This window comes from Rhipicephalus sanguineus, chromosome 2, assembly GCF_013339695.2.
Source record: "Rhipicephalus sanguineus isolate Rsan-2018 chromosome 2, BIME_Rsan_1.4, whole genome shotgun sequence".
In the NCBI taxonomy this organism is placed as follows: domain Eukaryota; kingdom Metazoa; phylum Arthropoda; class Arachnida; order Ixodida; family Ixodidae; genus Rhipicephalus; species Rhipicephalus sanguineus.
Window position 1 is genome coordinate 50,042,687 of NC_051177.1, and position 27,869 is coordinate 50,070,555.

Consider the following 27,869-nt stretch of genomic DNA (forward strand, 5'->3'; position numbering starts at 1 on the left):
TATGTATTTTCTGTTAAAGGAAAACACCGCCTAATGCTTACCTAGTGATGTTGCGCCTCAGATATGCGTAATGTTTGCTTTTTGATCAACAATGTACACAAGTATGAACCTAGTCAGCCGTTCACGATGGCTGGCCCTTGGGCAAGTGGTTCAACTTTGGCCGAGTGGTTGAATCGAGGGACGTGCCGACGAACAGAAAGACAGACCAAAATTTCTGCGTTTAAGTTCCCCAAGAAAGACTATCGTCTTTAAAAAGAGTGTTCCAAACTCGCCGTCATGGCTACTGGCGGCGCTGACTGACGCTCCCACGTTTAAATGTACATATATACCCTATACAGCGGACGGGGGGATGGCCGCCGCGGTAGCTCAGTTGGTAGAGCATCGGACGCATTATTCGAAGGTCGCAGGTTCGGTCCCTGCCCGCGGCAAGCTATCTTTTCGTCCACTTTTCTTTCGTCACATTTACCTTACATTTACTACTAAAAAACATCCCCTATACTTTCCTTGACATTATTGTCTGTTAGTTCTCATTGTTATTATACACACACACACACACACATATATATATATATATATATATATATGTGTGTGTGTGTGTGTGTGTGTGTGTGTGTGTGTGTGTGTGTGTGTGTGTGTGTGTGTGTGTGTGTGTGTGTGACGCTATGAATGAGTGACGTGCCGTGGCTCATACGCCATACTTTTATTCTATTGCACGCGCTCACTTCTTCATCGTCGGCTTCTCCTGACTGGCCTCATACGTCACATGATTCCCTCTCCCCCGAAAGAAAGCGAACTTGATATATGACACGACAAAAGGGAAAAGCGAGAGGTCGGCATGTGAAAAAAGCAAAATCTCTGGGAAGGTCCATGTCACAACTGAGTCCTATAACGTCGCCAGGACTTTAAAACAGGGTTCAGCAGTCCGGTGATGTACAGCACACAGCTCTGGTGGGCGAGGCTGGCTGTTCCACATCGGATGAGATAAGCTTTCCCGGCGCCTGGATGCTAATGAAAGCACAGTTTGAGTCCTCGTGAGAAACGAACGAGGTTGGGATACCCTGTAGCTTCGGCAGGTAGGGTGTCGTAGGCGTTGGATTTTTGGTCGTGGCTTGTACGCACGCTGTGGTTCCAGTTTGAGTGTTGTTTGATCGAGGATGACAGGGTGACCTTTTTGTTCTTGTGGAGCAGAATGGGTAGCTTTGTGCCTTTTTCGTTGTTTTCCTAGGGGCAGAAGGCGTTCTTTCATAGGCAGATGCTTTACGTCTTGAATTTGTCTTCGGCTTAATAATCTTGTTTTCGGACGTCCTTCAGTCCGCGAGTACGCTTCGGATGAAGTTTTCGTTCGTCGTTGTCCTTGTCGCAGTATCTGTTGTTGTCGCCTGAGTTGGTCAGCTGGCTTGTGCTGGATCTGTCGATGTTGCTGTGGAAATTTCTGATGGTCTTCACCATTCGATGAGCATACACTATGCGTGGTCTCAGCGTAATTCAGTGGTGGTACGTAAGCATGCTCCATGTCAACCGAAGTAAGAACTGTCTTGACGTTTTTATCCTTGCGGCTCATATTGAATGTTGGCTCATCATTGCTTTGACTTCTGGGCGTGAGAGCACTGGGCGATGATATCGCGGATGACATGGCTTGGGCAGATTGCGATTCAGAATACTTGTCTCTTTGCGGAACTATTGAGCTAAGCACTTCTGACTCATAAACACGTCCGGGTGGCTCGTGGCTTAGTCGAGTGTTTTCCCGATTCATCAGTTCCTCCATTGTGAACGTAGCGAGCTTTAGAGGAGGCCGGTGTGCGTTATGAGCAGTCCAAGAGCCACATGATGTGAAACCAGGTGGTGGTCCACGTATGCCAGACGAGTAGTGAAGCCTATCGGGTAGTTGAATATTGGCTTGATTTTTGTAGCAGAGTGGAGAGGTAGGAGATGGCGATCTATGCGCAGATGGGAAACGTGGTGGAAGGTCGGTTCTTGTGGGAAAACATCTTGGGTGATCTTCAGTCAGCTGATGCTTTGATTTGTCTTGTGGGAATGGCCGATTCATGCTCGGTGTTCGAATGCATGAAGACTGCTTGTGAAAATGAGGACTTAGTGCGAATGTCCGCAGATGGTGCGTTATAAGCAAGTCTTCATCGTAGTCTTTAAATCGGGTGACCATCTCTTCTTTGATTTTTGTCCACGACTCATTGTTTTCGAAGATGTGCGTGAGATAAAATCGGAAGGCCTCACCAGTGACGTATTCGTTGAAGTTGGTGACCATCTCCCTTTCCGACCATGATGCAGCGGTAGCGTGGAGCTCGAAAAGGTGGAACCAGTCCTGTACGGGTCCATCGTCCGCTGATCCGGTGTACTTGGGGATGTCAAGGTCAATTGATGGTTCTGTCATGATGCTAGTCGCTGTGGGGAGCAGGCTCTGCTTCGGTGATCTGCATGTGGTCAAGGTGTATTGCTGATGGCTTTGCTGGTGATGTGCGGCTGATGAGTCGGCTGCCAGGTCTCCATCCTGTCGACTTGTGTGACGCTATGAATGAGTGACGTGCCGTGGCTCATACGCCATACTTTTATTCTATTGCACGCGCTCACTTCTTCATCGTCGGCTTCTCCTGACTGGCCTCATACGTCACACACACACAAACACACACACACACACACATATATATATATATATATATATATATATATATATATATATATATATATATATATATATATATATATATATATATACACACACAGGGTGTTTTAAGAAATGTGTCCAACCTTCCCAAAAAATCAGGAAAACGCGATATTTGCTCGAGGCTTTCAGAATTGCTTTTTCTGTAGGGGCAGGAATCTTAAGGTAGTTAAGGACATCATTTAAGACGGTAATTAAGAAAGTTACATTAATTAACTTTTTAATTAGTGGAGTTAAATGATTGTGTCCAATGGGAGAATTGAAGTTCTTCATGCGAGGAACCCATCCGAGCTTTGAGATTCCGAAAAAGCGTCCTCTAGTAGTTGTGGCGCAATGAAACTCAACGAAATGCAAGGGCTTTCAACAGCGAAAGCCATCGAATTCGGTTGAAATTCATTACTTCGTAATTATTACTAGAGGCCACTTTTTCGAAATCTCAATGTCGGGATGGGTTTCTGGTACGAAGAACTTCAATTCCCCAATTTGACACAGTCACCTAACTCCTGTAAATAAAAAGTTAATTAATTTAGCTTTCTTAATTAGTCTCTCAAGTCATGTCTCTAACCATCTTAAGATGCCTAGCGCTACAGAAAAAAGCATTCACTCATTTTGGACGTCTCAGAAGAATATGGCAGTTGCGTTCTTTCATGTTTCTGTTTACGTTTCGCCATTGAATTTGGTTGAATTTCATCACTTCGTAATTATTACTAGATGCCACTTTTTCGAAATCTCAAAGTTGGGTTGGGTTTCTGGCATGAAGAACTTCAATTCTCCCATTCGACACAACCATCTAACTCCACTAATTAAAAAGTTAATTAATTTAATCTTTTTAATTACAGTCCCAAATAATTTCTTTAACCATCTTAGAATCCCTGCCACTACAGAAAAACCAATTATGAAGGCAGCAGTCAAATATCGCATTTGCCTGATTTTTTGAGAAGGTTGGACACATTTCTTGAAACACCCTGTATATATATGACGATACATTGTTTTCAGGACGATATATTGTCCAGCCATCGCATCATTACCACACGGAGGCTCACATCGTTCCACGCTGAGCCATTTGCGGTAACATTTTTTCACGGAACGTTAACATACTCTGCCTTACGTAAATTCTTGCACCCTTTACGACGCCCACCTTCATCTACTTTTTTTCTTTAATTCAATATTTGTGTTGGCATCGCGTGCTATGCCCATTGTTCTCCCTTTGTCACAAACGAGCGCGTCGATAAAGTGCATAGCAAAAGATAGTCTGGCTTAAGGTGTTTTTTTTTTTTTCAGTATTTGCTCCTCTCCTCTGTAGCTACTTTCACTAATTCAACATCGTTTTATTATTTTCACGTGCACCGCCTCTCACAACGCATACGCTACATACCTCTCACACCGCACCACACGCGTCTCCCGTATGGATGCTTTCTCTCTTTCGCGACTTAAGTCAATAAGGCTTCCGTCCGTCTACGTCTATACGGCTCGACTTGCGGACAACCCTTATTCCGGTCACTTCCTTCTTCTCGCAAATGCGGCGGTCTCCATCGCCGCTTCCCTTCGGCATAATTCGGTCTTAACCCCTTCGGTTACGACCAACGCCGCCGCCGTTCCACATAACGCGCGTTCCCACAAAGGAAGAACCGAAACGACTGGCATCATGACCGTGCGCGACATCCCGGCAGTAATTCGGAGCGCGTCCAATCCACGGAGCACGCGCGGTCATATTCCGCGCTATAGCACCGTCGTGATGCGAGTTCGCCACCACAGCTCGCATCACTGCTGTCCACAAAAGAAAGATGAAGAACCATAATGCGTGTTCGGTCGCGGAAGGCATCTGCAGAAGACACAACATATACGGCACGGCAAGGCACGGAGGCTCCGTTTACTACCTCCCGTCTCCTCGGCATTGCTAATCCCACCGATGGAGTCACCCAGTACGTATACTTAGGTATACGTGCGCGCATACACACAAACGATGCATTCGCATCGCACGTCTCCGATGTCTTCACCTTTGTGGGAAACGATCTTATGTGAGCACGGTCGGCGCGTTTATGACGGTCTCTTGCAGCAAGCATGAGGCGCCTTCGGCAGAGATTGTTCGGTGCGCTTTATATATATAGGCTCGGTGACCCCCGTTTACATAAGGCACAAGGGGGCATGCAGGTCCCTGCAGCTGTGTCGTTGGGCGGTATATTTACGCAGTTTTTGTTGTTTCTTCCGATCCCGGAGGCAGTGCAAGATCACGTTAGGTGGAGAAAGCAAGGATCAATTGACCCACTGAGAAGAAAAGGAAGATAGCTCACAGTTAATCACAAGTTTACTAACACAGTCAATGCGAGTGCCACTCTCAGACCACTTAAGTCTTGCATTACATCGTCGCTTTACTTTTTGTTTTGGTTTGCGTGTTCTGTGGTTGTTTCCTTGAAGGTCTGTATCGCGGTGAGTTCTGCGTAATATTCATCGTAATTCATACGGTACGATATCGTAAGACTTTCTGCTGCAATTTTTTTTTGTTTACTTAGGACGCGAACTATAACAGTGCTTAAGACGGGACGGTGATACAGCTACAGACTAGGCGCCGATCTATAACAACCACTGGATTATTGCGGGGAATGCAATAGCTATAAAACACAGCTTCTGCGCAGATGACAAAAAAAAAAAAAGAGAGAAAGACGTGGTATCTGCGCAGAGGTACAACGGCCATCGAAATCATCACATCACATTCGTCGTGATGATTTCGATCGCGGTTCCATTTCTGCGCAAATAGCGTTGTTTGTTTGTTGTTGTTGTTTGTTGGTTCTCTGCGCTGAACCTGCTTTTCATACACATCACATTCTCGCAATAAAACACTTATCTCAACGCCTTGCCTGTCGTGGCCCGACCGTCCTGTCTTAGGCACTGTTTGTTCCCGTCCTAATGATGTAACAAGCAACCCTGTACGACCAACTCCTGCCGCTTATTTTGCCTGATGGGATTCATCACACGTAGCCGAAGATGAAGGTTTTTTTTAATACTAAAAAAGCTTCGTTCGAATAATAGTGAATGAATAATTCATTTTTCTCTTGTGAATGACTAAAACACCAAAAACATTAATTCGAAGATTCAAATGCAAAGGCATCTTAATCGCGTGATTCTGCACTGATGAACGCTTCTGTCCGTTTCCGTTTTTCTAAAACTAGGTTCCCTCCGTCATTAGCTTTGCACAATCCTTTTTTATATGTAGCAGTGTGGTAGACTCTCTATACGGACACCTCTCGCGTACGAATTCGATGACAAAGTTACCAGAGTCGATCATCCAAGTTCTCAAATACAGTGCATGCCAAGCGTGGAATCACGTGGAACAATGAAACTTTCACCGCACTGCACAGAATTGGTAACTACACGAGTTGAGAAATGCGTAACTACACACTAAACAAAAATAACTAGAAACGGGAGTAAACTGCTTGTCCTCTAGCGCACAACCTTTTCTGGGTTTTTTTTTACACGTACCAGTCGCGGTAAAAATTTACTCTCACGATAACTGAGTTTTTGAACGTAGCAACGGTAGTAATTTTTTACCCCCGCTGAGGTTTTCAGCGAGTATAGTAAGAGTAATTTTTTACTGCCTTTACAATGTTTTCCCGGTGATTTCTGAGAGTTATTTCTCGGTCGACAGTTTCTTGTGGCTGATGTAGTAGTATTTATTTACTCCCCTAACTCAGTTTTCGCGGCTATTTCTGATGGTTAAAAAAAAAAAAAAAGGAGCGCGATTGCACCATGATCCATCGAAATTCGAATTTAATCAACGTAGAAAACACAGTATCCATGACATATATAGAGATAAACACATACACAAACACATATACATACACACACACACGCACACACACACAACCAATGCAGAATAAAACACCACTTCAACCGACTGCTCCGCTGTACAACCGTACGCCGGCCACCCGGTATATATAGGCACCGCATCTTGACCCGCCATGTAGTGCAGGTAGGAGACTTATGTTTTGCTTGCTTGCACAATAAAGATTCACAGCGCACGCGTAAACTTTTAAGTTTGGCGGCAAGTCGCCATGAGACACACCGACCTTTTTAGTATAAACCCGCCTTATCTCACCTTTTTGATTATCCAATTATTCGCTTGCACTCCTTGTTGGCCGCACTTCCGTTAGCAGCTAAACGTTGGTTAGCAGTGCTGATGCACAAACCCGCAAAATATACCTAAGCACACACAAACCACGGCCACTCAACAATTTTTTCATTGCGCAACGCTACACAAACACAGTAGCAGCACATATCCAGGAACGCCGGCGAAGTAGAGCGGCGCCGTGCCTGTACCAGGTTCTAACGACGGCCTCGCTAGGCCTTTTCGAGGAGCACGGCTATGCGATAAACGACAGCTGGCGATCTCCTCTGCAATTTTCGTCGTCGTTATTTTAGAGACAAATTAAAAATAGGTGTCCGCTATTCGAGGAGTCTTACGGAGCGATGCACTTACAACGAACGAGACCGCTCGCGGGCCCGGTTTTCACCGTGCTCGTACTTGCAGTGCACCGTCGGCCGCACGTTGGTTCCGTCTGTCTCGATCGTGGCTCGCCTTCGCGCTAGATGTTTCACAGCGGCGGCCGCATGGAGTGAAATACACAGTTTGGACTATACACAGTTGTACACAGGACTGTACACAATCTATGCGACGCTTGTTTCACCTGCTCCGGCGAGGCACTCACACCGGCCGCTGGCCGGCTCGGTGCCGACGACGTAGTGAAGCCTTTTTCTCGGTCACTCTCCAGGAAGCAACCACGGACGATCACACCAGCCTGATTTTGTTGGCGCTGGGAGTGTTCTTCGTAGCTCTTCGCGATTCGGCCCGGAAGCGAGGTATCCACGACGTCCAGGCTCGGAGCCTTGCGCTCGTAAGCGCACGGCCACTCGATGATAGAAGAAGCACCCCAGATCCAGCCCGCTGTGCGCAGCCGCTTGCCATCACCGCCACCAGACATATACAGCGCAAGCTTCTTACACTCGTCCCACAGGCGCTGAGCCGTGCCCCCATCTGGGAGGCAGAAAGCGTCTTTTCCGAAGAACCACTCAACAACAACAACTCGCCTGTCTCCAGGGCCGATATCTGCAGTACGGCTTTCCAGCAGGCTTTTTTCTTCGAGCAAGTCCTTTCGTTCACAGGCTGCTTTTCTCGCTCGTTGTGCTTCTGCAGCTGAAGTGCCTGAGGCGCGACAATGCCCAGCTTTGAAAAAAAAAAAAAAAAACGAAGGGGCACTCATCGTCAGACAAAAGCCGCCGAAGCGGGGCGAGCGGGAGGACCTTGAGGTCACATGGTATAAACTCTAAAACGGGGGTTAAAAATCACGTGACAGAATACACCCCACGTAGTAAAATTGGATTATGACATCCTTTTACTACGTTCCTCAGAGGTGGTGGTAAAACTATGTCATGTGCCACTTTTACTCCAACGTGAGGTAGTAATTTTAGAAGCGAGGGAGTTTTCAGAGGTAATGAGCCGCAAAAACCCCAATCTCGGCTAACTTTTGCTTACAGTGTACATGCCCCGTACACTTTCTCGGTTTTCAGCCGGACGCGATGTGGCAAAGCAATGTGTTGCAAAGCGTGCCCAGTGTCGCTTGTGTGCGTGACTCACACGGCGATGCATATCGCGCATCGAGCTGAAACATCAGCGCCGAGCAAAATCTGGCTCGCCCGTAAGTATAAACACGTAATGCGAGACGGGACATTTGCATGCGCCGGTTCAGACTGCGAGGCTGCAGTCATTTATTTCACTAATGGGAAACGCGAACCGCGGGCCGCGATTAGTCAACACCTCGACAGAGCGCGAACAGAACGCCGAGCCGGCGCTTACACACTAATTAGTTGCGAGCAGCATTCGAAAAGCCGAACAAGCCGCCGACGTGACGTCTCTCGCGTCTTCGCTGACGCGGCTCGCGCGAAATAAACACTGTGAATGGGTCAGTGGCTCCTCAACTGCACCGTTTGCACAGCAAGGAAATTAATTGTTAGCTTCAAGTGTATCTGTACACTGTTTGCAGATAAGTAGACGTGCGAATATATTTTAAAGATTACTGAAAAACATTTGAGATGCCATCTTATCACCCCACTTGTCATATTACACTTCTCTGCCCTGAGTTCGGGGCTTTGAATTTAGTCTGCGGAGCGTTGCCATTAGTTTTTAAAGGAACTGCTGCGTTATACTTAAGGCAGGGGTTTACGACATTCTGCGACTACGTGACACGGTGCATCGTATGACGCAGCATCGCTGTGTGTAAATGTACGACGCTTCAATCGATCGGATGTCACAGTGTTTACACTGTCTCAAATAGTCTCTTTCTGTTCTGTTTTCATGCAAAGCTTGTATTGCCTTATAAATGTTGTTGGCGTTGTAGAGTGACCGCAAAAAAAAAAAGGAAAAAGAAAGAAACCCGGCGCCCGCAAGCGCAATGGAATGCGGCCCTCGAAGGTGCACCGGTCGCCTGAGTATTTGTACGCGCCGTTTTCCTATAAGAAATGTGCCGTCGGCGGCTTGCTCTCTCGATCGTGGGCTTGTTGGTGATTAGCCATTTCCGATACGGCAATATGATCTTTTATCGGGGTGACTTGTGATTTTAATTTGCCACATTTCATCGTTGCCTGGATATGAACGCATGAACGCATGTAGTAACTGAGGGGCTGCGCTGCTAAGCGGGTGCATGAAGATCCGATTACCAGCATGGACGAAGGAAACAGTTCAGACGGAGCATTGCGCAACGCGATAGAAAGAAAAAAAAATCCACGCATCTCCCCGAAGTGAATCATGACGAGTGGGCGAACCTCTGGGTATTGTATGGGTGAGTGACCGTACGTTACCCGAGCGTTGCCCATATAATGTAAATTGAGTGACATAAAGTGACATAAACAGTTGACGCAAAAGCTAGGTCCTCAGGTCAATAATGTCCACGTTGAAGTCGCCGACTAGTATAAAGGGTTCGTGCTTGTAGGTGTTGTTTTATACTGTTCTGTCACAATTATGATTGATGTTCGTCTATATTGTAAACCTTTTTTTTTTCACATACACACATATATGTTTCGACTATAACAACGCTTTTTCTATATACCGTGACAGCCGACAGTGAGAGTCGACGACAAAGCTAGGTCGTAAGGTCCATAATGTGTACGTTGAAGTCGCCGACTAGTATAATGGGTTTGTGCTTGTAGGTGTTTTATATTGTTTCGTCACAATTATGATTGATATTAGTCTATTTTTAAGCCTGATATTTCGATTTTACACGGTGCTGTGCCGTTCGCACGGACAACGAAAAACGACGGACAAGCCTCGACCCTAAGGAGCTTCGCCCCTAAAAAGAAAACAGTATAAGTCAGGCACGCACACGCCAAACTTCGCTTGCCCCATTCTCCCGGTAGTGGAAGAGCTTTCTTTCTTTCTTTCTTTCTTTCTTTCTTTCTTTCTTTCTTTCTTTCTTTCTTTCTTTCTTTCTTTCTTTCTTTCTTTCTTTCTTTCTTTCTTTCTTTCTTTCTTTCTTTCTTTTTTCTTTCTTTCTTTCTTTCTTTCTTTCTTTTTTCTTCCTTCCTTCCTTCCTTCTTTCTTTCCATCATTCGTTCCATCCTATCTTTTTTATCTCCTATTTTGCTTCCTTTCTTAGAAAACACAAGCCGTATCTCACACCGACGGCGGAACGCATCGTCCAGCGGTGTAGGAGGGGAGGCGATATCCCAGGAAGCGTGCTGGTCAGGAGCGCGCCCCGTTCACACAGACCCGTGGTCCATTTTCATCGAAAACTCGTTATAGCCGGCCAAAGCCAACCGACCGAAAACCGAAGCTGTATACGGTGACGCGCGAAGGATGCGAAAAGAGCGGGCTCAAGCTAACTAATTAGCGCATAATTAATTGATGGGCTCTACCAGTTCCCACCCACCCACACGCCGGCCCTGTATACACGCCGCCACATTGAATCCTGCACTCCCCTTTGCTCTTGCGTTTTTCTCTCGAAATCCTCCAAGTGTTCGGGGCCATCACAGCATTTTCCTCGCGTATGATGTTTATCACGCTCCAGAGGCGGTTTGCCATGGTTCGACTGCGCTTGTCGTTCCTATCTCGCGCGCGCCACGCGCTATAGATGCTTGAAACTGGGCTCGTTAGGAAAAAGCCTGTTCCTGCACCGTGTCGAGAGGGTTGTCGCCAGGCTGTGGGATCCCAATACCAACCGAGCTTTCGGAGCGGGAGTCTTCGAGTTCTTGTCTATAGCAAATATCTCGGGTATCAAAGTTATTGCAACATTTTTTTTTTCTTTTGAGGACGCGTGAGCCGCAACGACTACTGATGGGCCGCTATTTTGTAGCGATGTTATTTTTTAATGCATTTTTGACGCTTTAGGTGACTGGTCAGGGCCACGCTCTGTCCCCGTTGTCAACGAGAATAGCGGGCCGTGAGCGGACGATTATATGAATGGCATCGTCACAGATGAGTGTCATTTGTCTAGAACGTCGCTTAAAACGAGGCATAGTCATTCCAGTACTTTCCTGCAAGGCAACGCCAACGTGCATGCACTCACATGCTGAAATCATGCCCGAATGAATAAGCTCACGGATTCCGGACTAATTTCGCGTAGTACGTGCCGAAAGGTCAGTGTGAGTCCTGAAGAGCATGCTGAATCATCGGTAATTATCACATCAGCGAACGATCCTTCCATATTTAAGCGCGAGACAATCGTTTTGTGGGCCGAAGCATCGGTTGTCAAGGCACGTGTCAAACTGTTCCGCTTTTTTGAGACGCTCATATCAGCCAGGGTGAAAGAAACAATCACTTTTGGGGGTGCTTGTGCCATAACAACGATATGACTTTGACCCACGCCGTAGCGGGAAGGGAACTCTGGGAATAACTTTGACCACCTGAGGTTCTTTCGCGTGCACCTAAATATAAGTACACGTTTCTTAAATTTTTTTATTATTATTTTTTATTTCACCCCTATCGAAACGCGGCCGCTGTGACCGGAAATGGAACCTGCTCCAACAAACTTATCAGCCACATAAATCCAAGTACAGAGGTGTTCTTGCATTTCCACGCGAAACGAAATGCGGCTTCCTTGCCTGGAGTCGAACCGGCCGCATCCTTCAGCTTAGAAAAGCGCGACACCTCAGCCCAGAGTGCCTCGATGCCAGCGCCGGAGGCGCACACGTCGATGCACCCTATACCTTAGCCGCTAAACTGCCACGGCGTGTGCGAATGAGTGCACATCTCCTCCGTGCCCGTATATAGCATTCACCCACCTTCTTGGGATCCGATGGCCGCGGGCGAACAAGGAAGGGTTAAAGACCTGACCACGTGTGTAGCCGGGATCCAGCAGCAGCAGCAGCGCGACGGCCCTCTCGCTCGACCTCACTCACCCGGGGCGACCTGTAAACAAGAAACGCCCGTCGGTACCTTCGGAAGCTGCTGCATTCGGGAATGAAAACACTTGGAGCGTGCATACTGTACAGCAGCGCCGATGCCGGCGCCACATGTTCCGAAAAAGCGGGAGACGCGACACGAAGGATGCGCCGCGTCAGCAGTTTAGGAGCCCCACAGGGACCCGGCCGCACTTCGTGCGCCATTAGACGCGCATGCGTGTCGCACGCTTTGAAGAGTTTCGCGGACGAAGGCGCTAGCTGCGGACGACATACCGGCGTGCTCGGCCAGCCGGTTGTGTCTTCCTATCGAAGTTCACCCCTTTCACTATAGCTGCATGGTTTTGTTATCGCGTTTATATTTTCACGCGGGAATTTGCGTTATTCGTGCACGCATGAAAGCGTGGTCAGCTTTCGAGGATAAGGCTGGTAGCGACGTTGAATCAAGCGTAGAATCAGCGTTGTTAATGTTTCGGATATTCAGCTCGAATGCTGGGCAATGATCGTCGACCTGGAACCCGTAAATGATTAGGAAAAGGGCTGAGAGTGCGAGTGCTTGGAGGCGCGCTAAAAATATGTACCAGCGATGCTGTAAGAGCGAGAAGTATACGTGCTGTATACATAACTGTGGAAGAAACTGTATAACACCGTATTCGCTGCCTGAAGATAAAGTAAAAGAAGAGATTGATACATTCTGGTGAAAATGTGAGAAATTGTGAGCGTAAGCGTTATACGCATGGTTCATACGAGCGTGTGTGTCTCAGTTCAACCGTAAGTCCTTAAAGGGGTCCTAAACCCTCCCTCGTGCTTGGTGAAAAAACACGTACAGCGGAAAGCAGGCGCTGTTGTGAACAGCTCAGGAAAATCTTAAACTCGTGCGCGGCCAGGAGAGCTTACAAGCGGAGTACGGAGTTGCAACTTTCCCAAGCGCCCTCTTTTCATACAGAAGCCCGTACTCTCCTCGGAGTGCTGTCATACAGCAGATATTTCGCCACACAACAAATTGCTGCTATTGGTTGATAGCTGGCATAAACCAAGAGCGTTATGCGCTTCTTACCACGGGGTGCAGCCGCGTGCCGGGTGCCGCGCTCTGTAGTGTGCTAAAACTTTTTTCAGTCGCAACACTATTGGTGGCGAGATCGAGCAGAGTCGGCACCTAGCGGCGAGCGGACGAAACCCCGCGGTGTGGATGGCTCCTTGCGTCGTCTGCTAGCCACACCGTGTTCGCATGTGTGCGTACGTCATGCGCGTCCTAAGATTGCATGTTATTCTGTTGTGCTACCACAGTATCAAATGTACGTATACCTACACGATATACATAGGCATTTCGCCTTACAAGACTTGTATGCACTCGAATAAGTGAGTACACACCCGTGTCGGTATGGCGCTAGGTCTAACCATCGTACCGTCCATTCGCCAAAATCATTTCAATGTGGGTACCGCTTTCTCGTTCAAGCACGTCACATAGTTCATTCGGCGTCGTCCTAAACGAAAAAAAAAATTACTGAATGTCGAGGTGTGAATGCAGAAATTTAGTGACACCATCTCGTGATGTGTTGGCGACTTGGAAATCCTTGTGATACCTCAAAGCATGAACTATCGTCTGCAGAGGATGGTAAGCGGTAAAAAAGACCTGAAGCCACGCATTTCTACAGCAATACGCGTATTCATGAAAAAAGTTCTACTTCATCTAATTACGCAGAAATACAGGTTCTCTTTCTTTGTAGCCGCTAGAGCAAGAAGTAAATACTTCAATGGCTCAGTCGCGCAACACAGTTTATATTGTGGTATAGGCAAAACACAATTTAAACATGTGCAAATAAAGCAAGAAAAAAACATCGAGCACGGGGCAAAACACGAATATGACTGAAGGCCAGTACCCCAATGATTGGTAGATTGCACTTCTCTCACAATTAATAGGTACGTTAGGACGGTTGCATGCATTGATGTGGCAATGGAGGGCACATACATCACCATTAGGCTGCAGTCAACGCGCTTTACTCGCCAACAATCGACTCAAACCGCATACGGCGAAGCGTCGCTGCGTACATTTGTATACGCGCCGCCGACCGCCTATCCACACAAACGCGGCGACGGTGCTGCCACCTATAGTCCGATCTCGCGGCGAATAGCGCTCACCGGAATCACGCCGGTACAGTGCGATCGCGTTTCATGACGCACGCGTGGCGTAACTTCCTTCCCCTTTGTTACTCCCCCATGTGTATAACTTCCAGCGCGCTCGTCGGGACGAAAGAAGAGAGAAAGCGCTCACAGCATGCGTTGAATCCCCGTACGTATGCTCGTTCTTGAAAGATTCGAAAAAAAAATTGCAGCGATCGATTCGACAAGTGTTGATAATTGGGCGATTTGATATGTCGTACTTGAACTTCTATAGCGCATTACTGAATATGAAGAAACGGTCTAGCCGGCCAAACGAAAAGACAGAGTGCTAACTTCCAACGTGTTTTTATTGGCAGATTACGTCAAATATATCGTCCTGCACAAGCAATCAATAACACCTGATGTCTCACCAAGATGGGACTGCGCCATCACACCGTCACAGAACAAATATCAATGTTTTATAAATGGTGCGGCTGGTTAAAAACTTCAGTCCCGTGTTCTTCCTGGTCTTCGTGTTCGTGCTGTTATTCCTACGCAGTTATGATTAAGATGCAACATTTCTTGTGAAGACAAGGCCGAGGATGGGGCTCTGACACGCGTTGCCAGCCATTATATAACGCGCTTCTACAATTTATCGCGTGAATTGTGACCGGGGCTTTTTCAGCGCTTCACATTGATCAAACTTAGGCGAACACCCACAGTTGCGGCAATGGATTCCTATGTGTTCCTGGATTGCTTTGTGCCTATTGTAATAATGTTCGTTTAGCCCTTCATTAAGGCAGTGCAAGAAAAGCAGATGAACCTTGACAAGCGAAAAAAAAAAAAGCAGATGCGAGTGAATTAAACGCAGCTTTTACTTAAGGCTTTGTCTGCGTGTAATGTACTTCGTATATGCAGTCGAAAACGCTGAGAATCTCCGTTGGGCACGTGTATAAGCAGTATATAGGGTCCTCTGACATACGACAATGGCCAAACGAGAGCCGAGATGAAACAAATGAGAGAATATGACGTCCAAGTAACGAAAAACGAGCTCTGCAAGTGTCCTTTCAGCATTTCAGAAGAGAGAGACAGGCCGGCAGGGTTAGAGGGGGTTCGCATAAAAGCCACGCAGTGGCGTTCCTCCCCGAAGCGATGGATTTTTCGGCGCGCCTCGAAGCGGCCCGCGGTTTTTCTAACTGGAAGTGTCCACAGTGGGAAACGAGCGGTGTTTGCGCTCCACTCAGCGCGTGACACGCAGATATGCACGCACCGGAGTGGCGGCTCTCTGAAATGCGCGGTGTGGAAATGGAGGGCCCGCAAAGCGAAGATAAACGTATACAACTGAATTCGCAGCAGCTGTTTTGTGCGTATGAGAGACCGCGTACGCGTGGCGCTTTCCTCAAAATTGCGAGTGTCGGGGGCCGGTGCGAAAGTTTTATAGATGTCAAAACAAAACCCAGTCGCAGAGTTTGACGCCAGGACACACGCACGCACACTTTTCACGCACAAACACGCGCGCACACACATAGGGACGCGGAAGTATAAGTCGAAGAACACGTGATACGTGCTCGCTTCAAAGTAAAACAAGCGGTCATCGACACAAAAGCTGGAAAAAATTTCGTCGTCAAAAGAAGTGTAAGCTCCTGGAAGCACCTCTTTACATTCGATCCGCCATGCAATGGATCGGTAAAATTTGTTCTTTTCAGTGGTAAAAGCAACGAGTTGACACTCGTGCTTCCCTTGGAAGCACTTCCGGTCAAGCGCTTACTTCCGAATATTCAGAAAACCTGCTTTGAAAAATAAAATCAGTTCGAAATCAGTGGTTCTAGTTCAAGTTAACAGCTATATTTAATACATATGATATCAGAGCATACGTTTACTTAGGATAATGACAATTTAACTGTCAGTGTAAGCAATGAAGATTAATTGAATGGGTCCATTGAAAGAGCAGACGCTTTTCTTGCGGGAAGCTGGGATCGTTGCGTCACCTGGCGGAGAAGATCTCAAACACGCACTTCTTTCTGCGTGGCTTCTGAGAGCAACTTCGGCAGCTCGCGAAACACAATTTTAACCCGAGGAATGCACCAGCTCACATGAGCGCCGCCGTGCGCGTGCGGCTACCAGACACCTAAGTCAAAGATCATAGATATATCCTCCACATTTTATTTTTGACCCCTGTAATCTTACACCGGCTTTCTCGCACAACTGCTGTAAACCGCGCTTTGGTTTAGCAGCGCATGCTCTGCACTGATAATTTTCCCAGAAGGAGCGTAGATAGTGCGCAAGGAATTGTTTCGCATCATTTTGTATTACTGCTACAGTTTATTTATTTATTTATTTATTTATTTATTTATTTATTTATTTATTTATTTATTTATTTATTTATTTATTAGCCAATAAATAATTCCTCAAGGCGAGTCTTTAAGATTGTTTTGAAGATGTACGTCTAAAGCTTTGCGAGTTAAGCCTGAAGAAACTTGATGCGACTGGAGAAAAAAAAATGTACGAGACCGTTTACCGGGTTTCGGTTGAGGCCAAACACAGATGTTGAGGTTTAAAAATCGATAACCATCGCCCAACACTTCATTTCAATTTCGATCTCGAGTACTCCGCTCTTTTGACTTCATCTAAAAAGTACCATATACCTCGAGCTGGAAGAAGCATAGGAGTAGACGGTGTCGGTGTACCTCCGGACATCCGGTTGCCCACGATACCCTCAAGACTTTCCCGTCGTGCAATGAGTCGGCTCAGCCGTATACTTTCCATTACAGCCGTAACCTGGGCCAAGCCGATCCAGAGTCGAGCTCTCCGCTTCAACGGCCAGCACTCGACGAGGCCGACGAGTGCAATCGTAAAAAGAGCGGGTCGCAAAAAAGGTCACTCGTTTTTCTCGCTACAAGCCGGACGCAACCCACCCCCCTCAACCGGATATATATCCCGCCGGTCCTGATTCTCGTCATAAAGGTCCAAGCTTCGCGGCACGAGTGGCAGCCATTGCAGTAAAGACGAAAGAACGGCTCCTACTCATTTAGTTTAACAACGGAATCTATGACCGCCATTTTATATACTCCCCGTCTGTTTCCTGCACGCAATTTATTCTTCAGATCCTACAGTTTATTTCGCGTGCCGGAAATCGGCGTTCTTCTGACTTCACCTAAAAGATACTCCTGAATGTTGAGTACGAAATGTTCTCTTGTGGTCGGAGTTCTGACCTTTATTGAGAAGGCCTCGATCGGTAGCGATTGACTTTTTTTTTTCTTTGGGGACTCGTTCTCTAGCAGTGAATATTTTTTACGTACATTGGCCTGAATATTGAACTCGAGAGGACCCTCGCAGTCGTGTTTACAGGTGACTGCGTTTCAGGAAAGTACGCACGATATCGCATATACACTCGGCCACCGGGAGTGTATACGTTCCTCAAGTAGCGTTATGCTGAGATCCGTATATTGCATTCAAAAAGAAAACTCCGCATATAACAACACTAAGGACCTGCTTTACTTCTTGATAGCAAGCATTTGAGTGCGGTTCGGGTTCTTCTGTTCTCCTGTCTGGCGCCGTTTCGGGAAGACTTTACAACGTTTTGCCTTAAGCTCATTTTTCCTGAACCATACCTAGCAGAGTGCAGGCTAAATACTATTTTACGAATGTATTTCACAGGCCGAGGTTTACGAGATTTACTATAACGAACGCTTAGAAAGTGTCGCTCCATTTGCCTCTGGGAATGAGGCAAATAAAGCATGCATGCAGCATGCATGCATAGATAGATAGATAGATAGATAGATAGATAGATAGATAGATAGATAGATAGATAGATAGATAGATAGATAGATAGATAGATAGATAGATAGATAGATAGATAGATAGATAGATAGATAGATAGATAGATAGATAGATAGATAGATAGATAGATAGATAGATAGATAGATAGATAGATAGATAGATAGATAGATAGATAGATAGATAGATAGATAGATAGATAGATAGATAGATAGATAGATAGATAGATAGATAGATCACATTGTTCACAGGTTGCTTTGTAAACCTGCGGACACATGGAGCCTACTGCAAAACGCCATACCCTTCGTCCTTTCTCTTTCTCCGTCCACAATCTTTCTGCTGCGTAGGGTAACAAACAGGAGACACGTCTGGCTGACCTCCCGTGCCTTCCCTTCATCATTCCTCTCTCTCTCGCTCTCCGGAACTGCTTCAGCGGGGAGTCCATCCATGCAACATGCTTTTAAAGAAACAAGGCCATCGACCGGTTCCCCCACCGGACAGGCGACCGAATTTCGAAGATTTTTATATGCGTCTTTCATCCTCGACTTCTTTCCTTGTGTCCGTGTCGCTATCGACGGCTGTCACTTCGGGGAAGGAGTGTGCCGTCACGCCTGTCGCTTGTTGGCGGTTACTTCCTCCTGCGTTTCGATCAATAAAAGAGGGCGTCGGTCACGCCGCCACGTCACTTTGTGTGCGCGCGTGTGCGTATACGTGTGTTTGTCGCGTGTTCTGAGCTTGTTTTATAGAATGATATCCTTCTGGACCCGTTGGCTTAATTTTGTGTTTCTCATTGTTCAAGCCCCTTTTTTTTCTCTTTCTTTCTTTAGAATTTTTCCTAAGTCGACAAGCGAACGAGGATGCAGGAAGTGATCGACTCGTTTTCGTCATCTGCGAGAATATAAGGGGACTGCGAAGATGAAATACCGCGTTAGTGCGATGTCTATAGACGTTGTGCACTCGTTAGACTAGGCGGCAATGTAGACAGGAATTACGCAATGATGTTATTTCTGCTTTTTGAATTGTTAACTTTTTTGTTGGTGCTCTTTTAGTTTAGTTTTTGTCTTTTTATGTCGACGCTACGTCAGTGGTTACAGCGATGACCTACCTTCGTTACCACCTGGATAGGTCGGCGATGAGCGCTAGATGACAAGATAATGCAATCTAGTTAAAGAAAATGTTACGTCCTACTGTCCCCTACTGGCCCAGCTTTCATCTCGACGATATTATCCGGCGGATTCTTATAGCTATACCGACGGGTGCTCATCGACGTAAATATTATGCAGGGCTCGAGGGTATATATGGAGACATGAAGCGCTTTCTTTGTGCTGATGCCCGAGGTCAATCTGCGTTTTGTTCTCTCCCCTTCTCTCTCTCTGTACTAGAAAGATACATACACTTGACCCTTGTCAAGTGACCACTATACCATTCATATGAATCCATACTCTGTTTCACACATCAGGTGCAACGCTGTGGAAGCTATGCAAGAAGTTCGGCCAGCAAAATGTGTAAATCCGCGTGTCTTCTGCTTGGCCTCCGCGATCAGTTCCGGCTGCGCGCTGCCAGTGCTAATCGCGGAGGCCATGACACAAAAAAAAAAGAAAGAGACGCTGAGCGATTCAGAACAAACTATCGACAACAGTGTAAATAACGTGGTTCGTTTATTTCTTGGACGCAAATCACCTTCTTTTATTACACAGCCCATGAACGAAAAAAAACCACATTACGGGTGGTAAATTCACTGTACTGTTTCTTAGTGCGAGCGCATCTACAGCAAGAAGTCTCGCTAGCTTCCGCAGCGTTGCAGCTGATGTATGAAACGGAGTATGGAGGCCCCGGAATTGTGCGGAGCGTTGCTGCGCCCCTGCAACCCTTTTGGTATTGCATGGTTCTTCAGTCATGATAAAGAAATGTTTGCGCATCAGACTTTCGTCGCTACCTTAGCAAGCGTGCGTGTATTATTGCAATGTTTGATGCACGTCTTGATCACATCGGATTGGCTAAACTTTGCAGCGACGCAAAAACCACGCGGAAGCAAACGGTACCAGAAAGCACGCATAAGCATGGTATTAAAAACTATGGTTAATTCACACTTGCCAAGATACTGATAACGACCCAATTGCGAGCTCCCTATTGCTATTTATGGAGCAATATGAGGCGGTAGTGTGTATATTGCCTTTAATATAAGGTATGGGTTCTCAAACTGGGTTCCGCGGATCCCAGGGGTTACGCTAAAGAACTTATTTGGCTTCCGCGAGCGGTCAGAACGAATGCGACCTGCTCGCGTTTTACCTCCGTTAGCACTTAATTTATGACTTTATCTGGGAGTGTTGCGGAGGAATCGTAAGTCTGTGTATTATCAGGGGTTGCACATCAATTACGATGGCCTTCGGTATTAAAGCTCATAGGCCAATGCGGGCGGTGAATTAATACTGTGGTTGCGCGCGTCGAGAAATGTCAAATGCACCCCCTCACGCCCCCCGCTACCGATTGTCTTCGTGCTAAAAGAAAAGTTGGGGGTTCCGCGGCACCCTGGAAACGCCGTTTGGGTTCCCCAAGGCCTGAATGTTTGAGCACCCCTGATATAAGGTATAGTGCGTTATTAGTTCTGCATGTGGTAAGGTAGGAAATATTTACATGACATACCGCACTCAAGCGATCTCTCTTTCCCATCAAGCAAAACATAAGAACTTTTTAAGGGATAGAGCGATGAACACATATGCACAGCGCTAAACTACTCATATGCGCGTATCTGTAAGCACATATTGTGCCTTTATAAGTACCCAGAAATCGTCCCAAATAGGCATACAGTGGTTACATTGATCCTTACTATCTAAATTCCGGCTCGCCGGGCTTATAACTATACAGTCGGTCGGTTTGATATTGCCTGTATTACGGTCACAAAACTCACCTTCGATGGGAGCTCTCAAGTGTTACATTATGCTTCCTGTCGGTTTAGTTTAAAGGATTTAAAAGTGTGTTGCAGACGGTATGAGACGCCACAGAAAAAAATTAGCCTAGCTTGCACTGGAGGCGAGATGCTAAAGAGACAGCGGAGCTGATGGGCACCTACGTAGTCCCGGCTGTTGCTGTTTAGCTAAGTTTTGCAATTTTCTCTCTCTTTATTCCTCTATTTCTTTCTTCTTCTCTCTGTTTTTCGTGTAAGTCTTTTTTGCCTGTGTTTACAGTGGCGTAGGCAGAATTTTTTTTCGGGGGGGGGAGGGGGGGTGCACGCCCTTGATTCGACGTGGGGTCCGGCCAGGTAAGTGTGGTCGAGTGTCATTTTGTGCTCTGTACACCATGGCAGAAAAACATTTCGGGGGAGGGGCACGGGCCCGGTGTTCCTCCTTCCCCTGGATACGCCCATGTCTGTTTATTTCTATTTCTTTCTTTCTTTCTCACTCTATCATCTCTCTCTCTGTATTCCTCTTACTTTCCATCTCTTTCTCTCGCTCTATTTCTTTCTCTTTTTTCACTCTCTCTCTCTTTCTCCTTTCTATTTCTGTCTACAGTTCTCTCTATTACACTTTTTTGCTTTCTTTCTATGCTATGCTTTACTGACTCCACTCCTCCTTTCCTTCCTCCTCACCCTCACTTCTGTCCCTCACTTCTCTTTCCCACCCCTTTGTTATAGTATACTGTACAAGGCTATGCTATGCTCTGCTAGCGTGCCTGGATAGCCGAGTGGTTAAGACGCTCGCCTTCGGATCATGGAAACGTGGGTTCGAATCCCACCTCGCGAAGAAATCATTTCCCTTTAGATTTCTCTCTTCCTCTACCTTCATTTCTTCTTTTTACTTTATTTCCCTTTCTTTCTCTACACGTTGTCTCAGAGTTATTGCATCCAGCGCCGGATAAATCGGCGTACGCACTTTAGGAGCAAAGCAGAAGGCGAAGAAGACGACGACGATGAAGAAGAGGACGAAGAGAGTGCGTGCAGGTTCATGATGATGATCCTTTTCTGTTCGCGACTCGCGGACTAACGGCCGCCTTAGACCATTTCACTGTTAAAATGTGCCGAAGTTCCTCCTTTTCACAATTTTTTTTCTCCTCCTCCAAGCAGTCAGTTCAGTGACTGAATAGATTCTCACAAGGATGTTTTTCTATGGGGTCGACGTGGGAAGATACGAAAGAATGTAAACACGGTAGTGTAAGTGTATCGTATCCTGCCCATCGCATTTGCACGTAAGCAGGGCCTAGCTCTTTCGCAGCGATCAACAGCACTCTAACGTTTCTTGCTCCATCGCTCACACATTACGTCGGACCTGTTGGCGTTTCATTATGCAAACCAGAGCTGTAGGAAACGGGACACTACGTGGCATCATACAAACCGCCCTCACGTACTAGCCGTGTTGCGTCCCGTGCCCAAGCGCTGGTTGGCTTAGTTAGCTGTCCGGCGACATTCCTTGCTCATTACTGTTAATTAGTTTTATCCTCAATAACTTCCCTGCGAACTTGCAGCCCATTCGCGGCTGCAGAACGCAGCAGCGGTACGCCTCCGCGTACGCTAAGCCCTCTTCAGACACGACAGTCTGCCCCGCTTTTCGCGTAGCCTGCCCTTCGGAAACGCTCGCGCGACAGTGTCCACGGGCCTGTGTGGCGTCCGCGACAGGCCTCTCTCCGAATGAGGAGGAGACCGGTGCACCACCGCTCTTACGTCGTTCCGAAACGTCGCCAGGCGGCGCCACCCTACGGACTGCCCCTCGCGCTCTCCGAAGTCGAAAACGCCCTCCCCCTCCACCGGGCCCGATCCGTCGCCGCACGCATCGCGCCCGTGCGCGCACGATTCACTCGCGGGCCGCTTAGTCGAGTGCGGCACTCACGCGTAGAGTCCTCTCCGAAGAGAGCATGGCATCGACCGATGCTGCCTCGCTGCTTCCCGAGAACCTCTCGCTGGGCGGCGGGCACCCCGCGCCGCCGTCGGTGTCTTCGTACATGGGGGGCGACAGCCGGGGTTCGTCCCCCTGCGGTCCGGACCTGCCGCCGCCCCTGCCGCCGGCGTTCAATGCTGCAGCGCTATGCGACCAGTTCTGCTCGGTGATCAACGGCTTCCGCGGTGGCCTCGACCCGCTGTCGTCGGCCGCAGCGGCCGCGGCGCGACTCAAGAGTCCGTCCCGGTCGGTGGCCGCGGACGCGACCGACTGCCGCCTCATCGAGTACCGCGGCGAGAAGGTCGCCGCGTTCGCGTACCGCGGCGAGTACCTGCTGTGCCTGCCGCAGGCGTTCGAGCTGTTCCTCAAGCACCTGGTTGGAGGCCTGCACACCGTTTACACCAAGCTCAAGCGGCTGGGCATCAGCCCCATCGTGTGCAACGTGGAGCAGGTGCGCGTGCTGCGCGGACTGGGCGCCATCCAGCCCGGCGTGAACCGGTGCAAGCTGTTGTCGTGCAAGGACTTCGACTCGCTGTACAAGGACTGCACAACTGCCAGGTCAGCACGCTACCTTACGCTCGGGTTGGTTGCCGTCGAGAACCCACTTCTTTATCATTTATCTGTTCACTGCCCCTCCTTCCCAACAGCCACACCGTGCGTCCCGTTTGAATGTGTGCGTGTGTGTGTGGGTATCCTGCGTGGACGTTCCACTTTCATTGATTTGCTCATCGAGCCACCTGTCTCTTATCCACCCACTCATATCTCCTCTTTTTTTCCCCTGTGGTTCGTTTTATCCCTTCCGGCATGGCTGTGGTGAAGTAGAGCCTTACATCCTGATTTCTTCCCTGTAATGCAAACATACTTGTGTCCTAGCCGTTCCATTGGTCTATGCCATACTGAAAGCGCTCGTAAGAGGTGCTGCATGTTTTTCTTGTCTTTGTATTTATATCACCTTCGATAGAGAACACTGGTGGAATGTAGTCAAGTTGAGGGAAGCTGAGCTAATGGTTTGCAACTAACTCAAGTTCACGTAACAGGAAACAAATCGATGCTGTGTTGATTTCTGGTACGCTGCCCCCTGCCCCCATGCAAAAAAAAATAATAATAAACTAACGAAACTAGGTAGGCTACCTCTTTAACTTTTCTCTCCGCAACCTTCCTTCTGGAATCTATAACGCACGCTTCGGTGAAATTCCGCCTGCCATAATGTTCTTTCGATGTCAAGGTCTATGTGAGAACGAATTGCAACATCAACCACGGCTCGCCGACCGCGTTTACGTTTAGAAATCTGTCCTCATTAGTATTCGATGATTCTAACCATGCTCTTTCATCCTCATTGCTTCGCTAAATCCTCTCATGTGAAGAGGGGAACCCGTATTTTTCTTTATTTATTCCTTTTTCATCGAGTATCTCAGCTGGCTGACGTCCAAATAACTTTCGCTACAAAGTATCGAAGTATGTGATCCCCAATATAGCCCTACCGCTGTTGAATTCGATTAATTACAAGCTGTAACATTGAAACCTTCATTAGCATCTTTAGCGAGAAAGTAAACGCAAAGCATGTTAGATCACCGCGACCTTATGACGTAATAGTGCGCGCATTGTCACGAAATATGTAAGCGACCTCTGCATTTGACTGTTCGTAATTACGAGATCGAATCTACATTCGCTCACAGAACGTATAACTATAGAAACAGAGCCGCATTAATGTACAGCGTGGTACGCTCCTTAATGTGAACACAGAATTGCCGTTTCATCCGATATAATTTTAACATACTAACAATTTCATTGGCAAAATTGTTTGGTGTGGCGGATTAGTAAAAAAAAAACATATTGCTGAGGCTTTCGTGTAAAAGCCTCACTCAGTAGCGAAACACTAACTTAATATTCTCATTTAGCGAGTATATTAAACCCTACTATTTACAGGAGGGCGTTCCTTTTTGTGTGCTTGTGTAATTACAAAATTTATCACCTTGCTTGTTCTTGAAGTCGCAATATGACGTAATATGTATAGTTAGTAGGTTACTCGCACTCCGAAAAACAAGAAGCTGTTTGTTACTATATGCTGACATATATTGAACTTTATGGTACTGGTTAAAGCTTTCCCTATAGCATGGCGTGTAACTAACAATTACGCAAGAGCGCACTTTACGCGCGTGCAGGCTCCGATAGTTTAGAGTTATCCTAGAAACACTCAACAAGTTCACCCTATACGCTCAATCACTAAAAAGAATAAAACGCTCGCCATCTTTCATCTCGGCCATTCGCAGAACCCTCTATATGTTTATACGTTCTTACATTCCATAAGCTTAACGACACTGTCTGCGAGAGTAGTAAACAACAACATCGTTGAACTGCAATATCATAAAGTCATCCGTCTATAACACTGAGTACGAGGAATTCCCCTTCGCAACCATAACAAACTTCATTAAACCTCAGCGAGGTTATTCTCGAACATGACTTACTCGTCTTTTTTTTTTTATCAGCAACGGTTATTTTCTGTCGTATCAACCTTTCAAGACAGGAAAGCAATCAGGATCTCTTGTCTAGCATTTTTATTTTGTTACTCATCATCAATTTGGAGAAGCCTGCCTACATTGGCTAACGGGGCTATCAATGTTCTTTTTTTTTTGCGTTTCAACGAAACAGCAGCCGTTAGCTTCGACGAGCGGCGCCCATCTGATTTTATACCAGCCGTTACAGTCTGACATGGTCATTAATTTCTCTACGTCAACGGGAAGTTACTTCCGTAGTCACCGTGTATTTCTTCTTCCGCGTTCCGGCATTATCACAGGGATGACGCATACCTAACGCGGACGTCGTGAGGCGCTATTGGTGTATGTATCTCACGCACCAACATAAGCGGTTAAATATAATCACTGAGGCGTTTAAAACTTGAGCAATCACCACGTCTTTTTTTTATCCATAAGTTCGATGACATGCATGCCACACATGGGCACATGTGTGTCACGGATATAACTATCAAGAAAACTCATTACGCACTGCTTCATTTTTACCTTAGACAACGGGAAATTCGTAGAGAACTTTCATTATAGCGTCATTTTTGTTAGTTTCTTGTAATGAAATCATGTATGCACCTTCACTCTCCATAAGGTAAACAGATAAAACAGTAAACGGTTTCTTCATTCATGAACCGTGACATCCATATTCATAAAGGACAGGTATATTTTAGAACTAATGGCAGAGAGAAAAAAAAGAAGTAAGGCATAATAATATCATGTACCAAAAGAACGCGTGCATTCATATTTGCTCATTCTAAATTTAGCGATAAGTGAAATGAGATATAATTAGGCTTTTTCCTTCTGCAACATCAACACCCAATTCAATGGGGCGAAGCGCGCGACCAGCAGAAGAAAGAGACAAAAAAAAAAAACTCAGTTTCAAGTTCCCACACGTTCTTTGGTTAAACGTCGTGATGTTATAGCAGCGTTAACAGATTTCGGTAAGTGCATATTTTTATGGGTAAGAGACTGTAGCTTTCGAGCGCATTCTCGGCACATTTATTAGTTCACGGATGCGTGGTGCGACGCACTCGGTGGAGCAGTGAAAATATACAAGTATACGAAATTGAAAAAGAAAATATTATATTACCGTTCACGTAAAAATCAGCTCGACGCAACATAAGAACCGCGGAACTTGTCAACAATTTAAGTGCGTAGTAGTGAACGCAATAAAGCGATCATATATCAAGTTACAAAATAATATAACGGCGCTTTTGAAAACTTGTAGGTTTGTTGTTCAGGTAGACGTTCCAGAGAAGACGCTGTTTATATGTTTCGTGTCAGAAACTGACATGAAATCAACGCGAATTGATCTCGCGTATATTTCGTCCCGTCTTATTGGTCATTAGCATTAGCTCCTAACCATGTCATCCGCTGATGGACCAATTAGAAACGACTGCAATGGAAGTCACGTCGCTAACTTTTGTTTTTCCTTTCGCGATATTTGCCCGATTGTGCCCATGGCTTTGAATCGAAATCTCTCTACGAACACTACGGTTCGCAAGTGCAGTTCTCTATTGACCGGCGGCATTCGCTCAGAGTATTATTATCCGTATAATGAACGTCACACAGTAGGTCAGCATCTAATCTTATGAACAGCTACAGGGTGCGAATGTTTCTCCGTGACTACGAGAGTGCATTCAGAGAAAAGAAATTCTTAAGCTAAAATTCTTCGCAAGCTTTAACTTCACCCAATCCCGATGTTGAATGTAATATTATCAAAGGCCTGTAGATAAGCGGCACTTTTGAAATAAAAGCTTTGTGTGTTAGGCGCCTGGGCACGTATCAAAAAGCTCTTTCTGGAATATTGCCTACGAAAGAAAATTGCAGCGAATCCTGATTCTGGGCGTGTTACTAGCGAGAGCGGTCTACCACCGGCAAAAACACTTATGCGTGAACGAAAGTCGGCGGATTCGGCTTATGACTATTGATGTGCAGTACATGTTCTTAAAGATTCCCGGCCAAATTAATACAAGTTTCTTGTTCGTTCGCAAACAATGCTTCCCATTGGCCTGTCACCTTCGCTAATGGTATGTCCGTCGCTGTGATTGGCTGGAGTAAGCGTTATTGCAAACATTTATTGCGTAAAAACTGAACAGGTCTGAGCATATGAGCCCTTGGTTCGTATTATGCTTGTTGATTTTCTCATTGCGCTGGTTATTGTCAGTCCTTGGATGAATTTTCGAGTTATAGCATGAATAAGGAATCCGCGACGATTTCATATACACAGAATTTTTTCGTTAATGCTTATAAACTAATGCGCGACACTAAGTTCGTTGAGGCATTAGTAAATTAGCCAGAAAGAATAGCCTTTCAAATTTTCATTTAATGGGCAAAGGAATCATTAAAAAATGCAGGGCATCTCCGTCTCCCTTTATTTTTTTTTATTCTTTTTTTCGTGTCATCACGTTGGTGTTCCTTGCTCAGTGTTATTTCGCGGATTGCAAGGAACAAATATTTTTCGGGTGATTTTGGAGCATAAATGTTTTACTTTTTGATTTAAGTTCTTGGCTCCTACCAAAATTCTGTCATTCTTTATCA

The 27,869-nt window shown here is 46.4% G+C and overlaps 1 protein-coding gene and 1 non-coding gene across 7 annotated transcripts in view; both read left to right on the forward strand.

Moving 5' to 3' along the window:
• Positions 1-355: 355 nt before the first annotated feature.
• Positions 356-428, forward strand: Trnam-cau (transfer RNA methionine (anticodon CAU)). The gene has a single exon. It is a non-coding gene; the product is annotated as a tRNA-Met (tRNA).
• A 22,282-nt stretch (positions 429-22,710) lies between these two features.
• The window catches only part of LOC119382912 (dachshund homolog 2), an 88,664-nt gene continuing 83,505 nt past the window's right edge, over positions 22,711-27,869 (forward strand). For 4 of the 6 annotated variants that reach the window (XM_049412343.1, XM_049412345.1, XM_049412344.1 and 1 more), the window contains exon 1: positions 22,711-23,388. In XM_049412343.1, the coding sequence (XP_049268300.1) occupies positions 22,784-23,388 (605 nt within the window). In that variant the 5' untranslated portion in view covers positions 22,711-22,783. The remainder of the gene's footprint in view (positions 23,389-27,869) is intronic. The other 2 variants (XM_037650824.2, XM_037650823.2) reach the window with 2 other exon arrangements.